The 20621-nt window shown below is 46.4% G+C and overlaps 1 protein-coding gene and 1 pseudogene across 1 annotated transcript; both read right to left on the bottom strand.

The window, feature by feature from the left end:
• Positions 1 to 340: 340 nt before the first annotated feature.
• Positions 341 to 1102, bottom strand: LOC120104686 (secreted RxLR effector protein 161 pseudogene; annotated as a pseudogene).
• A 17030-nt stretch (positions 1103 to 18132) lies between these two features.
• On the bottom strand, positions 18133 to 20350 carry LOC149768508 (uncharacterized). The gene is made up of 4 exons (XM_089929269.1): positions 20070 to 20350; positions 19808 to 19988; positions 19408 to 19702; positions 18133 to 18740 (listed from the first exon to the last, which is right to left on the bottom strand). The coding sequence occupies exons 1-4, from the start codon at positions 20348 to 20350 to the stop codon at positions 18133 to 18135; spliced, it is 1365 nt and encodes a 454-aa protein (XP_089785395.1).
• Positions 20351 to 20621: the final 271 nt, after the last annotated feature.

The following is a 20621-nucleotide window of genomic DNA, read 5'->3' as shown; positions in this document are numbered from 1 at the left end:
TCGATCCCTCACTGTGAGGGGTCGACCCCTCCTTCACTGGGGTGGACCCGAAGGGGTCGACCCCTTCCTGAGACGACAGAAAACCGCTCTCTATCGTCTCTCTGTGACTTCCTGGGGTCGACCCTTCCTTCACTGGGGTCGACCCCACCTGAGACCGACAAAGAAGTGCTCTTTGTCATCTTCCTGTGACTTCATGGGGTCGACCCTTCCTTCACTGAGGTCAACCCAGCTCTTCATGGATCGACCCCAGCTTTCCATGAGTCGACCCCAACCTTGCAGAAACTAAATTTTGAGCTGGTTTTTCTTTGGATGAGCCACACATGAGCCTACAATCTCCACCTTAGCACTCCAAAGCCTTTGCAAGCTTCTCCTGGTCCATCAATCCCATCAGCGTCACACACCTAAGGAAGCCATCCCTTGGAAGAATCTTGATCAGTGCATCTGCCAGGTTCTCCTTCGTATGAACTTTGGCTAGCTCCACTTTACGTTCTTCCACCAACTCCCTAATCCGGTGGTACCTGATGTCAATATGTTTGGTCCTCGCATAATAGACCGAGTTCTAAACCAAATATTGGCTATCACAATGCACCCTGACAGCCTCCTGTGCAAATTTCATTTCCAATACCAATCATTTCAACCATAGAGCTTTCTTGGCAGCTTCTGTGATGCCAATATACTCCGCTTCCGTTGTAGACAATGCCGTGATTGGTTGCAAGCTTGATCTCCATGACACTGGACCTCCGTTCAAACAAAACACATAACCTGTGGTAGAACGATGTGTGTCCATATCTCCTCCGTAATCAGCATCCACAAAACCAATCATTCGGCTCTGGTTCTTCTTGGTCATGTTGGAATTCTTCTCCTTTCTACCTTCCTGTTCATAGCAAATACCAACTCCAACTGTGCCCACCAAGTATCTGAAAACACCTTTCAGTGCTCTCCAATGCTCCTTGCCAGGGTTAGCCATGAACCTGCTAACTTGGCTAACTGCATGTGCAAGATCTGGTCTACAACAGACCATGGCATACATCAAACTTTCAACTCCTGAAGCATATGGAATGCTCTTCATCTCCTTAGCTTTCACCTCAGTCTGTGGTGACATTGTCTTCGAAAGATTGACATGACTGGCTATTGGTAATGCCGCCGGTTTCGTTCCATCCATGCCATATCTCTGCAATACTTTCTGATGTAACCTCTCTGAGATAAATGCAACACCTTCTTGGTTCTATCCCTGAAAATCTCCATGCCTAAAATCTTCGTGGCTGGACCCAAATCCTTCATCTCAAATTTTCGAGATAAGGCTACCTCTAAGTCTTCTACAATTCCTCTACTCTTGCAAGCAATCAGCAAGTCATCTATATACATGAGTAGATATAATCTAGACTCATCCTCAAGAGTCTTCACATAGACACAAGGGTCATACTCACATCTGGTCATGCCAATGCTCCTCACATATGTGTTGAACTGCAAGTACCATTGCCTTGATGATTGCTTCAACCTATAGAGTGATCTCTGCAGCAAACAGACCTTTCCTTCTGACCCTGGCTCACCAAACCCCTTTGGCTGCTCCATATAAATCTTCTCCTCCAAATTTCTATGGAGGAAGGCTGTTTTTAACATCCATTTGCTCCAACTCCAAATTCTGGATGGCAACAATGCTCAACAGCATCCGAATAGAAGTATGTCGAACAACTGGAGAGAATACTCCATTATAATCAATGCCCTCCTTTTGGGAGTATCCCTTAGCCACTAACCTAGCCTTGTATCTGATGCCTTCTCTATATGAAAGTTCTTTCTTGCATTGGAACACCCACTTGCATCCAATGGGCTTCTTTCCAGTTGGCAACTGCACCAACCGCCAAGTCTGATTTTTCTGGAGAGACTGCATCTCTTCTGCCATAGCTTAGACCCACCTATCACTATCCTAGCATGCCAATGCCTCCTCATAGGTCTCCGGATCTCCATTCACAGTAATCAATGCATAAGACATGGTTTCGCCAAAACCATACCTCTCCGGCTGCCTCACAATCCGCTTAGACTTGTGCAGTGCGACTCTGATGCTTCTTCTGGAATCTTGTTCCTCCCTTTGCACATCTCGTCTCCGAGTTTGCATCTCGCTCCTCTCCACATGTGGAGGCACCTCTAACTGGTGCTCCACCTGAATTTCATGTCCTTCTGGTGCACCTGCAAAAGGTAAAACTGAATAAGAAGTTAGTTGTCCAACCCTGTCCGGCGCTCTTCTTTCACCCTTTGCATCTTTAGGACTAAATTCTCATCAAAGACCACATCCCTACTGATAGTAGTCTTCTTCTCCAAGGGATCCCACAGCCGATAACCCTTGACTCCGTGCGGATATCCTATGAACACTATCTTTCGTGACTTGGCATCCAACTTGCTCCGCTCACTGAGATCAATGTGCACAAATGCCGTGCACCCAAATACTCTAAGATGGCCAACCTCCACCTTCTTTTCAGACCATAGCTCCTCTGGAATCCTCCCATCTAACTTTGTATGAGAAGATCGATTCACCAAGTAGCAGGCTGTGTCTACTGTTCCACCCAAAAAACCTTGGGAAGCTCTGCCTGCAATCTCATACATCTAGCTTTCTCCATGAGAGTCCTGTTCATCCTTTCGGCCACCCCATTCTGTTGAGGAGTCTTTCTCACTAAAAATTGCCTCTTAATCCTACGATCTTCGCAAAATTTCAGAAACTCCTTACTTGTAAATTCGTCATCATTGTCGGACCGCACACACTTCACGCAGCATTTCTTCTCTTTCTCTATCTCTGCCCTTTAGGCTTTGAACTTAGAGAAGACCTCTGACTTTTTCCTCAAGAAGTACATCCAAACTCTCCTTAAAAAGTCATCAATAAGGGTTAGAAAATACGTTGCCCCATTTTTGGCTGTGACTGGGGCCGGTCCCCAAACATCCATATGCACTAGCTCCAGGGGACCACCGTTGCGTGTAGTACTGGTAGCAAAGTTCACCCTGTGTTGCTTTCCCAACTAGCAAGGCTCACACACCTTTAGAACTCCTCCATCTAGATCTGATATCAGTCCATCTTTGCTCAGCATCTTCATACCATGATCTCCCATGTGGCCCAAGCGGTAATGCCACAAACGATATGCTTCCTGCTGGCCCTATGCCACTGCTGCTGTTTCAGATCTCCGCACACCACGGACCCTTCCATCCTGTACAAATTATTCTCCAACTTCCTCCCCTTCATCACAACTATGGCTCCTGTGGATATATTCAAAATACCACTTTTGGAATGGCAACTAAAGCTGTAATCGTTCTTCTCCAAGTAGCCAAGTGACACTAGATTCTTTTTCAGATCCAGGACGTGCTTTACATTGGTAAGAGTCCGCACCATCCCATCAAACATCCTCACCTTGATGGTCCCAATGTCGGCCACCTTGCAAGGATGATCATCTCCTAATGTCACACTCTCCTCATCGATTTTGGTGTACGTAGCAAACCAAGACCGATTTGGTGTGTAGTGATGAGAGCAGGCTGAATCCATTGTCCAGATATCCGTGCTGTTCCTATGATCATCCGAAACTACCAAAAGGTCATCCTCCACCTTGAGATCAGCCACGGCACTGACTGAATCATTGCCATTCTTCTCTCCCTGAAGCTTCTTCCAAAACGGACAATTCCCCTTGAGTCTAAACCTAGCCCAAGAATGACTTAGACCCTTAGGAACATAAATCATGAAGTCCCTAAGCCAGTCAAAGACCAAAAATTTCCGTCATTGACTGAATGGCACGCCTGGCACGGTGTTGGAGTCGACCCCCGCAGATCAGGGGTCGACCCCTCACAGACAGGGGTCAACCCGTCCTTCACTAGGGTCGACCCCTTTCTGAGACGATAGAAAACCGCTCTCTGTCGTCTCTCTGTGACTTTCTGGGGTCGACCCTTCCTTCACTGGGGTCGACCCCACCTAAGACCGACAAAGAAGTGCTCTCTGTCGTCTCCCTATGATTTCTTGGGGTCGACCCTTCCTTCACTGGGGTCAACCCCAGCTCTTCATGGGTCGATCCCAGCTTTCCATGAGTCGACGCCAATCTTGCAAAAACTAAATTTTGAGCTGATTTTTCTTTGGATGCGCCACACATGAGCCTACACCGAGCTCGACAAGACCCAACCTTCCGAGCTCTTCAAGGGCCGAGGCCCGCCCGAAGAGGAGGCCCTTTTGCCCAGAGTGGGTGGTCTACGAGGATGACTCGACCCTCCACGATGCCCAAATTATGTGCCAGGTATTCGGTTGCACAATGCTTCCGGTCGACCGGGCCGAGTTCGAGGCCGCCGACTTTGGCAGCCTTGTCAATCAAACCTACTGCTCCGCCATCCGGGTAAGTTAGCTTCTTGCCTTAGCTTTCATTTTATTTTGAACTCTTGACCTTTGCTTACCCCCATTTTTTCTTCTTTACAGTATATCCAAGAGGTCGACATGTTGGTCGCCGTGGCGGCCGACTATTAGGACAAGGTTTGGAGGAGCCAGAGGGGGTAGGAGGAGGCCAAGAGGAAGCTCGGCGAAGTCGAGGCCTCGTGGAGGGAGGCCATTGCGAGGGTGGAGGCCGCCGAGGTTGGGCTGCGATCGGCGGTCGAGCAGCTCGAGGAAGAGAGGGCCTCGCATGCTCTGGCCAGGCGGAGCTTCGCACCTTCGAGGCGCGTCTATCTGAAGCCCGCTCCGCGATCGTCGGCCATCAACACAAGGCGGGGATCGCCCGGCTGAAAATCGAGCGACTTGAGGCTTGAGAGAAGAGGGCTTTGGAGCAAGCCCAGAACGCAGTGCAGATCTTCCGAAAGTTGGAAGAGTTCCGTGACCTGATGAAAGAGGAGGCCGTGGATGGGCTTATCCGTGGCTTCTAGGACTTTCGGAGGCAGTGTTAGATGTATGCCCTAGAAGCCAATCTGGCTGACACATTGTTAATTCTAGGGACATAATTTTGTACTTGACTATTTATTATTGAATAAATAAAAGGCATCTTTTCATTCATATTATTTATGTGTCTATGAATCGTCCAAAAAATTAATAAGATGATGATACATATTCTCAAGAGTTGAGAATTTGAGCCATGTATCATTGGTGATTAATTTCTAAATGCTCCTGATCAATGGATCATCACGAGGACGGTGATCGATCCGATCAGTGCACAGATCACTTTTCTTCTGGATGGACGAGACTTGAGTCCACAGTGTAGGGACACTGAAGTGATAGTGCAGGTGCTTGTTAGAGAACAAGGGTACTGAGCGTGACCAAGACAAGAAGTCACTTGGATGTCTATCCACTCGTCAGTGACTTGCTTGATGTTGCAGTAGTGTGACTGGTCCTTTGACCTGTGGTGCTTCGGCTACTCACAGTGAGGTTATTGTAGTTTGACTGCACACATACATGGTCTCTACCCATATGGGTCCATGCAGTGTAGATTGGCTGCAGTAGGTTCACTGTAGGAGTAGGGTATGCACCTACAAGGAATCTATCGACCTTGATAGAAGAGGAGTGATCTTATGTAATTCGTTAGACTGAGTTCTAAGACCTTGGCCAGGGCAGTAATATAAAGTGGAGAAAGAGTTTTCCACTATCGAACTCGAGTCGAATAAATTTTGACATATGACAGACGATGGGGTTTGACGAGTTGTCCATGACCTCCGTCCTGTAGGGATCCACGATAGTAGGACTGTATCACATGGTAACTGCACCTAGAGGTTCATCTTTCTATTCTACTGGGTAGCCACTACATGCTGCTAGGTGTCACTGGTGGATGGTGGGACTCACAGGGATTATCTCGATGATCGATAAACCCTAATGAGTTGAGTTGGAATCGTTCCAACCCATTGAAAGGAGTTTTCAATGATATAGTGATAGAGATCACAATATATCTCACTACCAGTCAGAGTAGAACCTATGGGGTTACACACACTAGAAGTATTGACCGATCCGATGGTTGAAAAGTGATTATGAATCACAAGTAATCAATTCGATTGATATTCAGTTGAAGAAGGAACAAAGAGAATTAATTAATTGGACTTGAAACAAGAGTCCTACTTCAAGTAGGATTCCTAGAGTCCTAATTGGATTAGGACTGGGAATCCTAGTTGGAGTAGGACTGGGATTTCTACTTGGAATAGGATTCCTGCAATCCTAATGAGATTAGGAGTTTTGAATCAAAATTGGATTCCTACTTGGAGTAGGATTCCTAGAGTCCTAATCGAATTAGGACTTCGGATTCAAATAGAGTCCTAATTGGATTTGGACTAAAATTATATATGTCCTAATTTGGATTAGGGTTTCTTAAGTCACAATTAATTATTAATCTAATGAATCAATAAGACTCCTAATTGGATTAGGATTGAAGAGTTCAATTGAGTCAAAATTGATTTAAGTTCTAATTGGATTAGGACTTACCTAGATTGGATCCAAATTGGTTCACCCTTAGGCTAAGCCTAATTGGATTAGGGCTTGACCACATTAGGGCATTCCAATCCCTACCTAATATGGATTAGGGTTTACCATGAGGAAGGGGATAAGCCCCTCCCCTTTCCACGTGGAGAAGGGAGAAGAGACGGCGCCCCCTCTTAGGAAAGACATCAAGAACTCCTAAATGTTAGGAGCTCCACATGTCTATAAAAAGGGACTTGTGGGCGGCACCTAGGGCATAGAAGAAGTCCTCTTCCTCCTTGCCGTACGCCTCCCTCTCCTCTCCTCTTGGTTCAGCCGCAAGCAAGGAAGAACATCCAAGGTGTTGGCGGCTTCTTCCCTGCTCCATCCTTGTTCCAACGCAAGGAAGAAAAGAAGGCTGCGTGGGGATTCTTCTTCTTCCTCTTCTTCATCCTTCTTCTTCCTCCTCTCAAGCATATTCAAGAGTTGAAAGAAAGAGAGGAGATCAGCCATCAAAAGGAGTCTTTGCAAGGGAGCTAGCACCCCGGGAAGACAAGAGATCTTTGATCAGGTCCTATGCTTCATATGGATACCCGTAGAGGCCGGACGTTTGAACGGCTTCAAACGAACCCTCAACCTAAAACCACGAGCTTCAGTTTGCGGTGATCATCTATCCGCACAAGGTGAAGATTTGATCTCCCTAAAGGTTTTAAAAGTATTAATCCTTATCTAACTATGAACGGTCTAGAAACAGCGTTCATGCGATGAACGTCGATCCCGCTTATGCCGATTCCGCTGCAATCTGATTTTTGTTTTGAAATATCAGCGGCATAGGCGGGTTCCCAACAGTGGTATCAGAGCCTAGGCTTCGTAGATTAAGGTAAGAATTAATTATCTAAAGGCTTATTAGATCTGAAAATTGAATGATCATGCATGCTGAAAATTTCTGCATGCAGATTTTTCAGGGGTGCTGATTTTTGCATGCTGATTTTTATGTGATAAGATGATGATTCTAATTGCGTTGTTAATGAGATTACAAAGTTTAGAATCATGATTAGCATGATCAGCAACCTATGTCATGATATAATCAGTTAGTTTTCAGATCTGAAAATTATAATTGTTGCATATGGTGATGATCATAGGATTCAAACTCTTTTGGTATCAAATGTAATGACCTGCGATGTGATCTGCAATGTCATGTAATTTTTCAGATGCTTGCATGTATCTTATTTGATGTTTTGAGAGGCCTGCGTGCCTCCTAAAAGGAGATGTATTTTTTTTTTTTATTTACAATCTGGTTGTATTTGTGTGATGTGATGTACGTCAACGATCAAGTTGAAGATTAGGCATGAGATGAACAGGTGATCTAAGCGGTTGATGGCGATTGGATCAAGAGTTGATCAAGGATCGGATCAAGGAGGCTTGGAACCAATTCAAGAGTTGAAGACCAGTTGATCGATTGACGTGCATGTGCTTGTAATACGACCTAACTAGAATCCATGATCATCACCTATTTAAAGTTTAGCTTTAATTATTGCTGCGATTATAACTGCCTGCAATGTGCCGTTTGCATGTGATGTGAATGTGAGTCGGGTAGATAGGTTTACATGTGATATAGCAAACCCAATTGAGATCTAAATTAAAACCTCCTCAATCAAGTCGAGAGTGAACCAACATGAGCGAGTCATATTAGATTAATTGATCTAATTGGTGTCTAGAAAAGCATGAAAGTTGGTTACTTAATTAGGACCTTACTCTCTGAGTAAGGGGAGCCTCCCACCTGCTTACCTGGCCAATTGTTCGATTACCTCTTATGAAGAGCTCAAGTTGCAAACACTAAGACCTGATTAACCAATATTAAGTCAATAGGTCTTCCACTGTAGTAGAGCTGCTAAGGCCTTTCTGATGTTGATTTGTCTCGGCTGGACACAGTGGTCAAGTTGCATCGGGGGGCTGGACCTCTCTATAGACATGAGATGTTGTAGGATAAAGGTGGGGTTGGGCACCAATAACTGTTAGGTGAGGATCCAATGACGACTTTATTCCTACGGTTATACGGTGGGTCTGACTTAACTAAGAAATGGGACCAATAACTGTTAGGTGAGGTTTTCATGGCTTAGAGACCAAGTTGCACGGCAACATGCTTGAGAAGCATTGTACAAGAGTTGTACATTCATCAATCTATGTGTCACTAATAACTGTTAGGTGAGGTGGCATGTAAATCGGTGGGACCGCAGTACCCACTAAAAACCCTAGTCGTGTGGGATTTCCGTTTTCCTACCAGGGGAGTGTAAGGAATTCGAGAAAATAGTGGGAGTTACATTTGTTCTAAAAGACCTTAGAACAGATTAGGATCAAGTACAAAAGTCTAACTAGAATCTTTACTCTCTGAGGATTATAAAGTCAGCTTCTAGACTCTTAACTCATATCCTATAGAACAACCGTTTGACCAAATCCAATTATAAAGATTGGCTCAGCAAATTTCAAAAATAGTTTTGAATTGTGAGAAATTCGGGTATATTCTAGACCATGGAATCCCCATGTTACCAATCCGTCCGATCACTGATCAGCGTAAGACGCTTGTTAAGTGGACGAACAATGACAATAAAGTTAGGTGCTGCACAATGGCATCCATGTCCAATGCATTACAATGCCAGCATGAGAACATGAAGACTGCCAGGGACATATTAAATCACCTGCAAGAGTTGTATGGTGATCAGAGTCACGCAGCTCGGTTTGAAGTGTCCAAGAGGCTCTTCAAAGCCAAGATGCACGATGGATAGTCTGTCCATGATCATGGTTTGACCATGATAAAGGACTTAGAGAAGCTTGAGAAGCTTGGCATGACCATGCACAAGGAATTGCAAATGGATTTGATCCCGCAATCCCTTCCAGCTTCATATGAACAGTTTATAGTAAACTACCATATAAACAAGGTTGTATGCACTAAAATAGAATTGTTAAATAAATTGGTAACAAACTTAGGGACCTTGAAGAAGTTCAAGGGGCATCATTTTCGCTGTCAAGTTGGTTTCTACTTTCAAGAGAGAGTCTACTTGGAAGAAAAAGAAGCCTGCTAAGAAGCAGAAAAAGGACAAGAAGCCAAAGAAGGAAGTTCCAAGAAAAAGGCCAATTGCAAGGAAAAGTGTTTCCATTGCATCATGGACGGCCATTGGAAGAGGAACTGTCCTACATACATGGGAAGCATAAAGAACATGAAGGGTGACAGACCTTCAGAAGGTATGCCAGATATGCTCAGGATACTTAGGGACTGTTACCTATTGCTAGCAGAAATTTGATTTCTGTATTTTATTTAGCATAGAAAGATTTTTTATTTGAAAAAATAAATTGATTCAACATGGTTTTATGATTGACAGTCTCTATCACATACATATGGATGTATCTGTGAATATACCTGAGCAAACAGTGAATACCATAGGATCTAATAGATCCAAAAATGAGATAAATCTAAAGTATTTGTGGCACCTCAGGCTTGGCCATATAGGAGAAGACAGAATAAACAAATTGGAGAAACATGAGCTTTTGGGCTCATTGACTTCCGAGTCATATTTGATTTGTGAATTCTGCCTTCAAGGAAAGATGGCCAAATTATCCTTTGTAGGACACAGGGAGGTCCACTGAAATACTTACCCTAGTACACACTGATGTGTGTGGCCCATTCGATGTGCAGGCTAGGGGTTGTAATTTTTACTTCATTTACCGATGATTACTCACGGTATGGATATGTGTATGAGACACAAATATGAAACTTTTGAAAGGTTCAAAAAGCTTAGATATGAAGTAGAAAAATAAGCACAAAAACTCATTAAGCTTCTTCGATCAGATCGAGGAAGTAAATACCTTAATGGAGAGTTCCGTGATTATCTCAAGGAGAATGGTATAGTTTCATAATGGACTCCTCCTGGTACACCTCAGCTCAATGGAGTGTCAGAGAGGAGGAATCGGACTCTATTGATATGGTCCAGCCCATGATGAGCTTCACTGATTTACCCTTGTTTCTTTAGATAGATGCCCTATTTTCAGCTATTTACTTGTTGAATAGAATTACCTCTAAAAGTCCGTTTCTACCACACCATATGAGATATGACATGGTAAGAAGCCGAGTCTTGGTCATCTCAAGATTTGGGGATGTCCGGCCCATGTCAAGAGACTACAGGCAGACAAGTTAGAGGCTAGGACCATAAGTGCTCATTTCATAAGATATCCTAAAGAGTCATTAGGATACAATTTTTACGTCTCAGAGGATCACAATGTGTTTGTGAGCCGTCACGCCATCTTCTTGGAAAACCAGTTTATCCTTGATAGAGGCAGTGGGAGGAAAATTGAGCTTGAAGAGAAAGTCTCTGAAAAGCAATGAGTCATGGATCCTATTGAACCCATTCATACAGAGCCAGTACACGATGTCCCTCGACCACCTCGTAGATCTAGTAGGGTCTCCCATCCTCCCGATAGATACTTAGGCATAATAGAAGAAGATACCGAGGAAATGTTCCTAGTGGGAGATAGGGATCACATACAGGATCCCAAAACCTACAACGAGGCGATATCTGATATCGATTCCGAGAAATGGTTGGAAGCTATGAAGTCAGAGTTAGACTCCATGCATTCCAACCAAGTCTGGACCTTAGTAGACCCACCAGAAGGTATTGTACCTATTGGATGCAAATGGATCTACAAAAGAAAGATAGGTTCGGATGGAGAGGTAGAGACCTATAAGGCAAGGCTTGTGGCGAAAGGGTATAGTCAGCGCGAAGGCATTGACTATCAGGAGACCTTTTCACCTGTAGCCATGCTAAAATTCATCCGATCATTGCTTGCCATTGCAGCATTTCATGATTATGAAATCTGGCAGATGGATGTGAAAACTGCTTTCCTGAATGGATATCTTAATGAAGATATCTATATGGAACAGCCTTTGGGTTTCACTTCCAGTGATGGAGATCACAAGGTCTACAAGCTGCAAAGGTCCATCTATGGACTAAAGCAAGCGTCTCGGAGTTGGAACACTCGTTTCGATGATGCAGTCAAAACGTTTGATTTCATCAAAAACGAAGAGGAACCATGTGTTTACAAAAAGGGTTAGTGGGAGTACTGTTGTATTTCTCGTACTGTACGTGGACGACATCCTCCTGATAGGGAATGATATTCCCATGCTAACCTCGGTCAAGGTCAGGTTGTCAAAAAGGTTCTCCATGAAAGACCTTGGGGAAGCATGCTATATTTTGGGAATAAAGGTCTATAGAGATAGATCTAAAAGGATGCTTGGCCTATCACAGAAGATGTACATAGAGGAAGTGCTGAAAAGGTTCAGTATGGAAAACTCTAAAAGGGGTCTCTTACCCCTAAGGCATGGAATTAATCTCTCCAAGAAGATGTGCCCCAACACATTTGAAGAGATTCAACGCATGAGCAAGATCCCCTATGCATCAGCAATAGGGAGCCTTATGTATGCCATGCTATGTACATGACTTGATATAGTACATGCTGTGAATGTCACGAGCATATGTCAATCAGATCCAGGCAAGAAGCACTGGATAGCTGTGAAGAACAGTCTTAAGTACTTGAGAAGAACTAAGGACATATTCTTGGTCTTTGGGAGAAGATCAGAGTTGAAGGTAGAAGAATGCACACATATTGATGATAGAAAGTCTACATCAGAATATGTGCAATGGTGGTTCAGTAAATTGGAAGAGTTCCAAACAACCGATCATTATAGATTCTACCTTAGAAGCTGAATGTTAAGCCGTATCTAAGGGTGCAGTGAAAATCTTCTGGTTAAAAGTTCATTGCAGAGATAGGTGTAATGTCATTAGATGCCATAACACTTTACTGCGATAACATTGGCACCATAGCACTAGCTATGGAGCCAAGGTCTCATCAGAAGTCCAAGCACATAGAGCGGCGCTTCCATCTCATACGCGACTATGTTGAGAAGAAATATGTAGAGGTGCAGAGAGTAGACTCCGCGGATAACGTGGCAGACCCGTTTACTAAGCAGCTAAGTCAGCAAAAGACTGAAGCCCACCTTGAGAAGATGGGGCTTAGATATATGACTGATTGGCTTTAGTGCAAGTGGGAGATTGTTAGATGTATGCCCTAGAAGCCAATCTGGCTGACACATTGTTAATTCTAGGGACATAATTTTGTACTTGACTATTTATTATTGAATAAATAAAAGGCATCTTTTTATTCATATTGTTTATGTGTCTATGAATCGTCCAAGAAATTAATAAGATGATGATACATATTCTCAAGAGTTGAGAATTTGAGCCATGTATCATTGGTGATTAATTTCTAAATGCTCCTGATCAATGGATCATCACGAGGACGGTGATCGATCCGATCAGTGCACAGATTACTTTCCTTCTGGATGGACGAAACTTGAGTCCACAGTGTAGGGACACTGAAGTGATAGTGCAGGTGCTTGTTAGAGAACAAGGGTACTGAGCGTGACCAAGACAAAAAGTCACTTGGATGTCTATCCACTCGTCAGTGACTTGCTTGATGTTGCAGTAGTGTGACTGGTCCTTTGACCTGCGGTGCTTCGGCTACTCACAGTGAGGTTATTGTAGTTTGACTGCACACATACATGGTCTCTAGCCAAATGGGTCCATGCAGTGTAGATTGGCTGCAGTAGGTTCACTGTAGGAGTAGGGTATGCACCTACAAGGAATCTATCGACCTTGATAGAAGAGGAGTGATCCTATGTGATTTGTTAGACTGAGTTCTAAGACCTTGGCCAGGGCAGTAATATAAAGTGGAGAAAGAGTTTTCCACTATCGAACTCGAGTCGAATAAATTTTGACATATGACAGACGATGGGGTTTGACGAGTTGTCCATGACCTCCGTCCTGTAGGGATCCATGATAGTAGGACTGTATCACATGGTAACTACACCTAGAGGTTCATCTTTCTATTCTACTGGGTAGCCACTACATGCTGCTAGGTGTCACTGGTGGATGGTGGGACTCACAGGGATTATCTCGATGATCGATAAACCCTAATGAGTTGAGTTGGAATCGTTCCAACCCATTGAAAGGAGTTTTTAATGATATAGTGATAGAGATCACAATATATCTCACTACCAGTCAGAGTAGAACCTATGGGGTCACACACACTAGAAGTATTGACCGATCCGATGGTTGAAAAGTGATTATGAATCACAAGTAATCAATTCGATTGATATTCAGTTGAAGAAGGAACAAAGGGAATTAATTAATTGGACTTGAAACAAGAGTCCTACTTCGAGTAGGATTCCTAGAGTCCTAATTGGATTAGGACTGGGAATCCTAGTTGGAGTAGGACTGGAATTCCTACTTGGAATAGGATTCCTGCAATCCTAATGAGATTAGGAGTTTTGAATCAAAATTGGATTCCTACTTGGAGTAGGATTCCTAGAGTCCTAATCGGATTAGGACTTCGGATTCAAATAGAGTCCTAATTGGATTTGGACTAAAATTATATATGTCCTAATTTGGATTAGGGTTTCTTAAGTCACAATTAATTATTAATCTAATGAATCAATAAGACTCCTAATTGGATTAGGATTGAAGAGTTCAATTGAGTCAAAATTGATTTAAGTTCTAATTGGATTAGGACTTACCTAGATTGGATCCAAATTGGTTCACCCTTGGGCTAAGCCTAATTGGATTAGGGCTTGACCACATTAGGGCATTTCAATCCCTACCTAATATGGATTAGGGTTTACCATGAGGAAGGGGATAAGCCCCTCCCCTTTCCACATGGAGAAGGGAGAAGAGACGGCGCCCCCTCTTAGGAAAGACATCAAGAACTCCTAAATGTTAGGAGCTCCACATGTCTATAAAAAGGGACTTGTGGGCGGCACCTAGGGCATAGAAGAAGTCCTCTTCCTCCTTGCCGTACGCCTCCCTCTCCTCTCCTCTTGGTTCAGCCGCAAGCAAGGAAGAACATCCAAGGTGTTGGCGGCTTCTTCCCTGCTCCATCCTTGTTCCAACGCAAGGAAGAAAAGAAGGCTGCGTGGGGATTCTTCTTCTTCCTCTTCTTCATCCTTCTTCTTCCTCCTCTCAAGCATATTCAAGAGTTGAAAGAAAGAGAGGAGATCAGCCATCAAAAGAAGTCTTTGCAAGGGAGCTAGCACCCCGAAAAGACAAGAGATCTTTGATCAGGTCCTCTGCTTCGTGTGGATACCCGTAGAGGCCGGACGTTTGAACGGCTTCAAATGAACCCTCAACCTAAAACCACGAGCTTCAGTTTGCGGTGATCATCTACCCGCACAAGGTGAAGATTTGATCTCCCTAAAGGTTTTAAAAGTATTAATCCTTATCTAACTACGAACGGTCTAGAAACAGCGTTCATGCGATGAACGTCGATCCCGCTTATGCCGATTCCGCTGCAATCTGATTTTTGTTTTGAAATATCAGCGGCATAGGCGGATTCCCAACAGGCAGATGCAGCAGATCTGCCCCCAGTTCGACCTCAGTGGTCTTTAGCTCGGTATGAGGATCGTCGAGGATGAAGGCGAGCCCGGGGGTCCGGCGGACGGCGGTGCGACCAGCGGCATGCCTGCGAGCCCTGAGGCCGAACGGGAGACCATCGAGGCCGAGATCGAGGCGGCCGAGCAGGCCGCTCGGGAGGCTCTCCCTGAAGAAGTCGCCGAGGGCACCCATGAAGGAGCATCCGAAGCTGCTCCTGAGGTTGCTGGCCAAGCTCTGCCCAAGGCCTCTGCGGATGCTCATGGAGACGGACCAGCGGAGGATCTCGAGGCGGCTCCTACTGAAAATTTCAAGGTGATCGTTGTGGATGACCTCGAAGTCGGCGTCGAGGCTGCTGCTACTTCGGATATGCCCTAGGCCTTAGCTTCTTTCTTTTCTTCTTTTTTTTTGTAAATGAGGTCGGCTGTTACGGCCATTGTGCGGCCAGGTGGGTCGGCCTCCTCATCAAGTTTTGTAATCGGCCTTAGGGCTTTTTATCAATGAAATGCATGCTTTCCTTAACTTCACTTTGAGTTGACTTTTGCTTGTGTAATCAATGAACTTCCTGTCTTCGGCTATATGAATTGAATTCCGCACATTGTTCGCTTCCTCAGTAGTTCCAGTGTTTTTTGGAAAAAGTTTGCTAAGTGTTTGGGCTCGGCTTCCGGAAGAGTCCTCTTAAAACTTTGATCTCGAACTCCGGAGAAATCCCGCTAAGCCTTTAGGCTCAACTTCCGAAGAAATTTTGTCAAGTTCTTGGGCTCGGCTTTCGGAAGAATCTTGTTAAGTCTTTGAGCTCGGACTCCGGATAAATCCCGCTAAGCCTTTAGGCTCAACTTCCGGAGAAATTCACCAAGTCCTTGGGCTCGGCTTTTGGAAGAATCTTGTTAAGTCTTTGAGCTCGGACTCAATAGCAATGTAGACCGAGGCTGAGCTGCCGTCGGATCTTGTATGCTCTTTGATCTCAAACTTGGTCGAGGCATCGTTAGGCAGGTCTTGAAGTTGAGTTCACGGCCAATGTGACTGGGTATCCCCGAGATTGTCCGGGACATCATCGGGTAGAGCTCGAGGTCGTCATTGCAGGCCATCTCGAACTAGGTTGAGGTGTCCAAACCTGGCCGGGCCTCTGAGCTCGGTCGGAGGATCGCGCGCGAGGCCGATGGAGCTTGGGCTCACGGTCTGCTCTGCGGTGCTTCGCGGTGCTTTCCGAGGTCAAGGGAGACTTGGCTCGCGGTCGACTCAGCAGGGCATCCCAAGGTCGAGGGAGACTTGGTTCGCGGTCGACTCAGCAAGGCATCCCAACCTTGGTCAGGGGATCATGCACGAGGTCGAGGGAGCTTGGGCTCACGGTCGGCTCTGCGGTGCTTCGCAGTGCTTTCCGAGGTCGAGGAAGACTTGACTTGCGGTCGACTCAGCGGGGCATCCCGACCTTGGTTGGGGGATCATGCGCGAGGTCGAGGGAGCCTGGGCTCGCTGTCGATTCTGCAATGCTTCCCGAGGTCAAGGGAGACTTGGCTCACGGTCGACTCAGCGGGGCATCCCGATCTTGGTCGGGGGATCATGCACGAGGTCGAGGGAGCCTGGGCTCACTATCGACTCTGCGATACTTCCCGAGGTCGAGGGAGACTTGACTCGCGGTCGACTCAACGGGGCATCCCGACCTTAGTCGGGGGATCATGCACGAGGTCGAGGGAGCTTGGGCTCGCGGTCGACTCTGTGATGCCTCCCAAAGTCAAGGGAGACTTGGCTCGCGGTCGACACAACGGGGCATCCTGACCTTGGTCTGGGGATCATCCCGAGATCAAGGGGGCTTGGGCTCACAGTTGACTCAGCAGGGCATCCCGAGCTTGGTCGAGACATTCCGAGCTTGGTCGAGGCATCCCGAGCTTGGTCGAGGTCTTGTCAAAGATGGAGATTAAACTTGGAATTATCGCGACGGAGCATCCCGAATTTAGTTGGGGCATTCAAACTTGGCCGGGCATCCGGACTTGGCTGGGCATCCTGAAGTTCACAAGTAGATTAACATCAGGAGAAGTATTGAATAATTAAAGAAGAGCCGTAAGTAGATTAACACGAGGAGGAGTATCAGTTATGTCCTCAACATCGAAGACCCCTGGGGGATTCATTGATAATACATTCGGAGATTCTCAGAGTTCCAACTTCGGAAAATGGAGGTCCCTATAAGGGAGCCCAACTTGTACACTCTGGGCCGCTGGACTCGAGCAACTCGGTATGGCCCCTCCCAGTTTAGGCAAGCTTTCCTTACTCGGTAGGTTGAGAAGCTTTAGCTTTCCTCGGAACAAGATCCCCCACCTTGAAGAGCTTGATCTTTACCCTGGAGTTGTAGTACTGCACCGCTTTCTGTTGGTATCTCGTCATGCGGACTCGAGCAGCTTCCCTTGTCTCCTCGACGAGGTCCAAGTTGCTTCTGAACTGAGATGAGTTTGAGGCTACATCGTAGTTCTCCACCCTTAGCGATGGAAGTCCGATTTTTAAGGGGATAATAGCTTCCATTTTGTAGGCCAGATTGAAGGGGGTCTCGCCCGTGGAGAGTCGAAATGTAGTCCTGTAGACCTAGAGAATATTGTAGAGATCTTCGACCCACTGCCCTTTGGCTCGGTCGAGTCTGGCTTTGAGTTCTTGGAGGATGGTGCGGTTCGTCACCTCGATTTCTCCATTCGTCTATGAATGAGCGACCGAGGTGAAACGATGGTCGATGCCGAGTTTGGAGCAGAACTTCCTGAAGCAGAGATTGTCGAACTGGCGGCTGTTGTTGGATATAAGGATGCGAGAAAGTCCAAATCTGCAGATTATTGACTTTCAGATAAAGTTTTGCATCTTTGGCTCAGAAATCCGGACCACTGGTTCAGCTTCCACCCACTTGATGAAGTAGTCGATGGAGATAATAAGAAACTTTCTCTGCCCGGTGGCTTAGGGGAATGGTCCCAAGATGTCGATCTTCGATTGGGCAAATGGCTAGGAGGCACCGATCAAGGTCAACGGAACTGAGGGTCCGTGCTGAATGTTGGCATTTCGCTGTCACCGATCGCATCTCTGGACGAAGTCCACAGCGTTCTTTTGGAGTGTAGGCCAGTAATGTCCTTGGTGTAGAATCTTGTGGACCAGGGCTCGACCTCTTAAGTAGTTCCCGCAAATCCCTTCATGAACCTCTCGCATGGTATAATCCGCCTCTGAAGGGCGGAGACATCTAAGAAGGGAAGAGGTGAATGACCTACGGTAGAGCTTGCCTTCGTACAGGAGGTATCGAAAAGCCTAACGTTTAATCCGGCGGGCTTCGAGCTCGTCATTGGGGAGGACTTCGCTCTGCAGGTAAGTGACAAACGCATCCATCCAGCTCGGCTCGGTCTCGATGCAGAGAGCTGGTTCAGGCTCCTCGGTGCTAGGTGCTTGGAGGTACTCGAGCATTGTAGTCTTCGAGAGCTCGCTAATGCGGGAAGTCCCCAGTTTTGATAATTGGTCCGCCCTCGCATTCTCCGCTCTAGGGATATGCTGAATGTCGAGGGTGCTTAGCGAGGAGGTGATGTCCCGCACCTTTTGGAGGTACTTCTGCATTGACGGCTTCCTTGCTTCAAAATCTTCCAAAGTCCGGCTCACGACCAATTGGGAATCGCTGAAGAATTTCAAGTTTCCAACCTTCAGCTCCTTTGCCAGCTTTAGCCCGGCGATAAGCATCTCATACTCCGCCTCATTGTTCAAGGCAGGAAATTCGAAGCGTAGGGCCTGCTTTGCAACTACCTCGTCCGGGCTGGTAAGAATGAGGCCCACTCCGCTACCCCCCAAGGTCGAGGAGCCGTCTACATGTGCAACCCATGGCTGCCTCGGGGTTTCTTCTGTTGGTGTGAGCTCAGGCTCAGGATCATCTAGCAGAGTGCATTCTACAATAAATCAGCGAGCACTTAGGCCTTGACGGCCGATCTCGGGCGGTATTCAAGGTCGAATTTTTCGAGCTCGACCGTCCACTTTACAATTCTTCCCGCACGATCCAACCGTTGCAGAACTTGCTTTATAGGCTGGTCGGTCAATATGGCCACGGTGTGGGCCTGAAAGTAGGGTCGGAGCCTTCGGGCTAAGATGACCAGTGCATAGGTCATATTCTCCAACTTCGAGTATCGGGTCTCGGTATTCGTCAAGACCCAGCTGGTATAATATACTGATCTTTGAGACTTGTCCTCTTGTCGGACCAGGACCGAGCTTGCCGCCACCGGAGAGACGGCCAGGTATAGATAAAAGAGCTCGCATTGCTGAGGCTTCGTAAGCAATGGAGGAGAGACAGGTGGCATCTGAGCTCTTTGAAGGCTTGTTGACATTCCTCTAACCATAGAAAGTCCTTTGGCCGCTTGAGGATCTTGAAGAATGGGAGGCATCGCTCGGCCGACTTGGAGACAAATCTTCCTAGGGCCGCGACTCGCCCCGTGAGCCGTTGTACCTCCTTGACTGTTTTTGGCAGCACCATTTCTTGCAGTGCTCGGATCTTCTTGAGGTTCGCTTCGATTCCGTGCTAGGTTACCACAAAACCGAGAAACTTGCCCGAGGTAACTCCGAAGGTATACTTGATGGGGTTGAGCTTCATCTGGTACTCTCTGAGGGTGGAGAACGCTTCATTGAGATCGGTGACGTGATGCTCCGTCGTCTGGCTCTTCACCAGCATGTCGTCTACATAAACCTCCATGTTGCAGCCTATTTCGTCTTTAAAAACCTGGCTGACCAGCCTTTGATATGTCGCTCCGGCATTCTTCAACCCGAACGGCATCAGTTTGTAGCAGTAGAGGCCCTTGTCGGTAATGAAGGCTGTCTTTTCCTCATCCTTGGGCGCCATCCGGATCTGATATCCCAAAAAGGCATCCATGAAGGTCAGCAGTTGGTGTCCCGAGGTGGAGTCGACGAGCTGGTCGATCCTAGGGAGGAGAAAGCTGTCTTCTGGACAGACTTTGTTCAGATTGGTGTAGTCCACGCACATGCACCATTTTTCATTAGCTTTCTTTACGAGGACCACGTTGACAAGCCAGTCAGGATAGGAGACCTCTCGGATGAAGCCAGCCTCAAAGAGCTTGTCGACCTCCTCGGCTTCCGCTCGTTGTCGCTCCAGTGCGGAGCTCCATTTCTTCTGCCTTACAGGTTTGCAGGTCGGTTTCACCTAAAGTCGGTGAACCATGACCTCGGGATCTATTCTCGGCATATCTGTAAGTGACCAGGCGAAGACATCCATGTTGGATTGGAGGAACTCGATCAGGCAATCCCGCTCACGAGAGCTCAGGCCGGAGCCAATCTGCATGGTTAGCTCTGGGCAGTCTCTTCTCAAGGGAATTTGGATGATGAGCTCACCAGGTTCCACCCGTTCTCTCTGAGGCTCATCCCGCACTTCCAGGATTTCAATGGGCAGCACCTGGTCCGACACTTGGGCTGGCGCCTCAATTGATTGCTCGGCTCGGCTCGATGCTTTGGCCAGTTGCTTCGCTTTGAGGGTCGCCATGTAGCATTGTTTGGCTGTCATCTGGTCCCCACGAACCTTTCAAACGTCTGTAGTAACCCCAACAATTGGTGATAATTCACTACAGGTTTCGTCATACGAAAATGAGTGAGAAAAAGACGGTATGATCCAGGCAATGAGTTTAGTATGGCATCCTTCCCCAATTGATCATGAAGGAAAAAGCCAAGAGAGCTTAGACGCTCGATCAACTCAATCATGTACAGTACATGATCAGTTACCGAGGTCCCATCTTTCATTCGGGCGCTGGCACAAC

The sequence above is a fragment of the Phoenix dactylifera genome, chromosome 1 (assembly GCF_051530095.1).
Source record: "Phoenix dactylifera cultivar Ajwa chromosome 1, Ajwa_hap1_PhDact_Kaust_v1.1, whole genome shotgun sequence".
Classification (NCBI taxonomy): Eukaryota; Viridiplantae; Streptophyta; class Magnoliopsida; order Arecales; family Arecaceae; genus Phoenix; species Phoenix dactylifera.
Note: the sequence above shows the minus strand (reverse complement) of the source record. Positions and strands in the feature narration are given on the sequence as shown.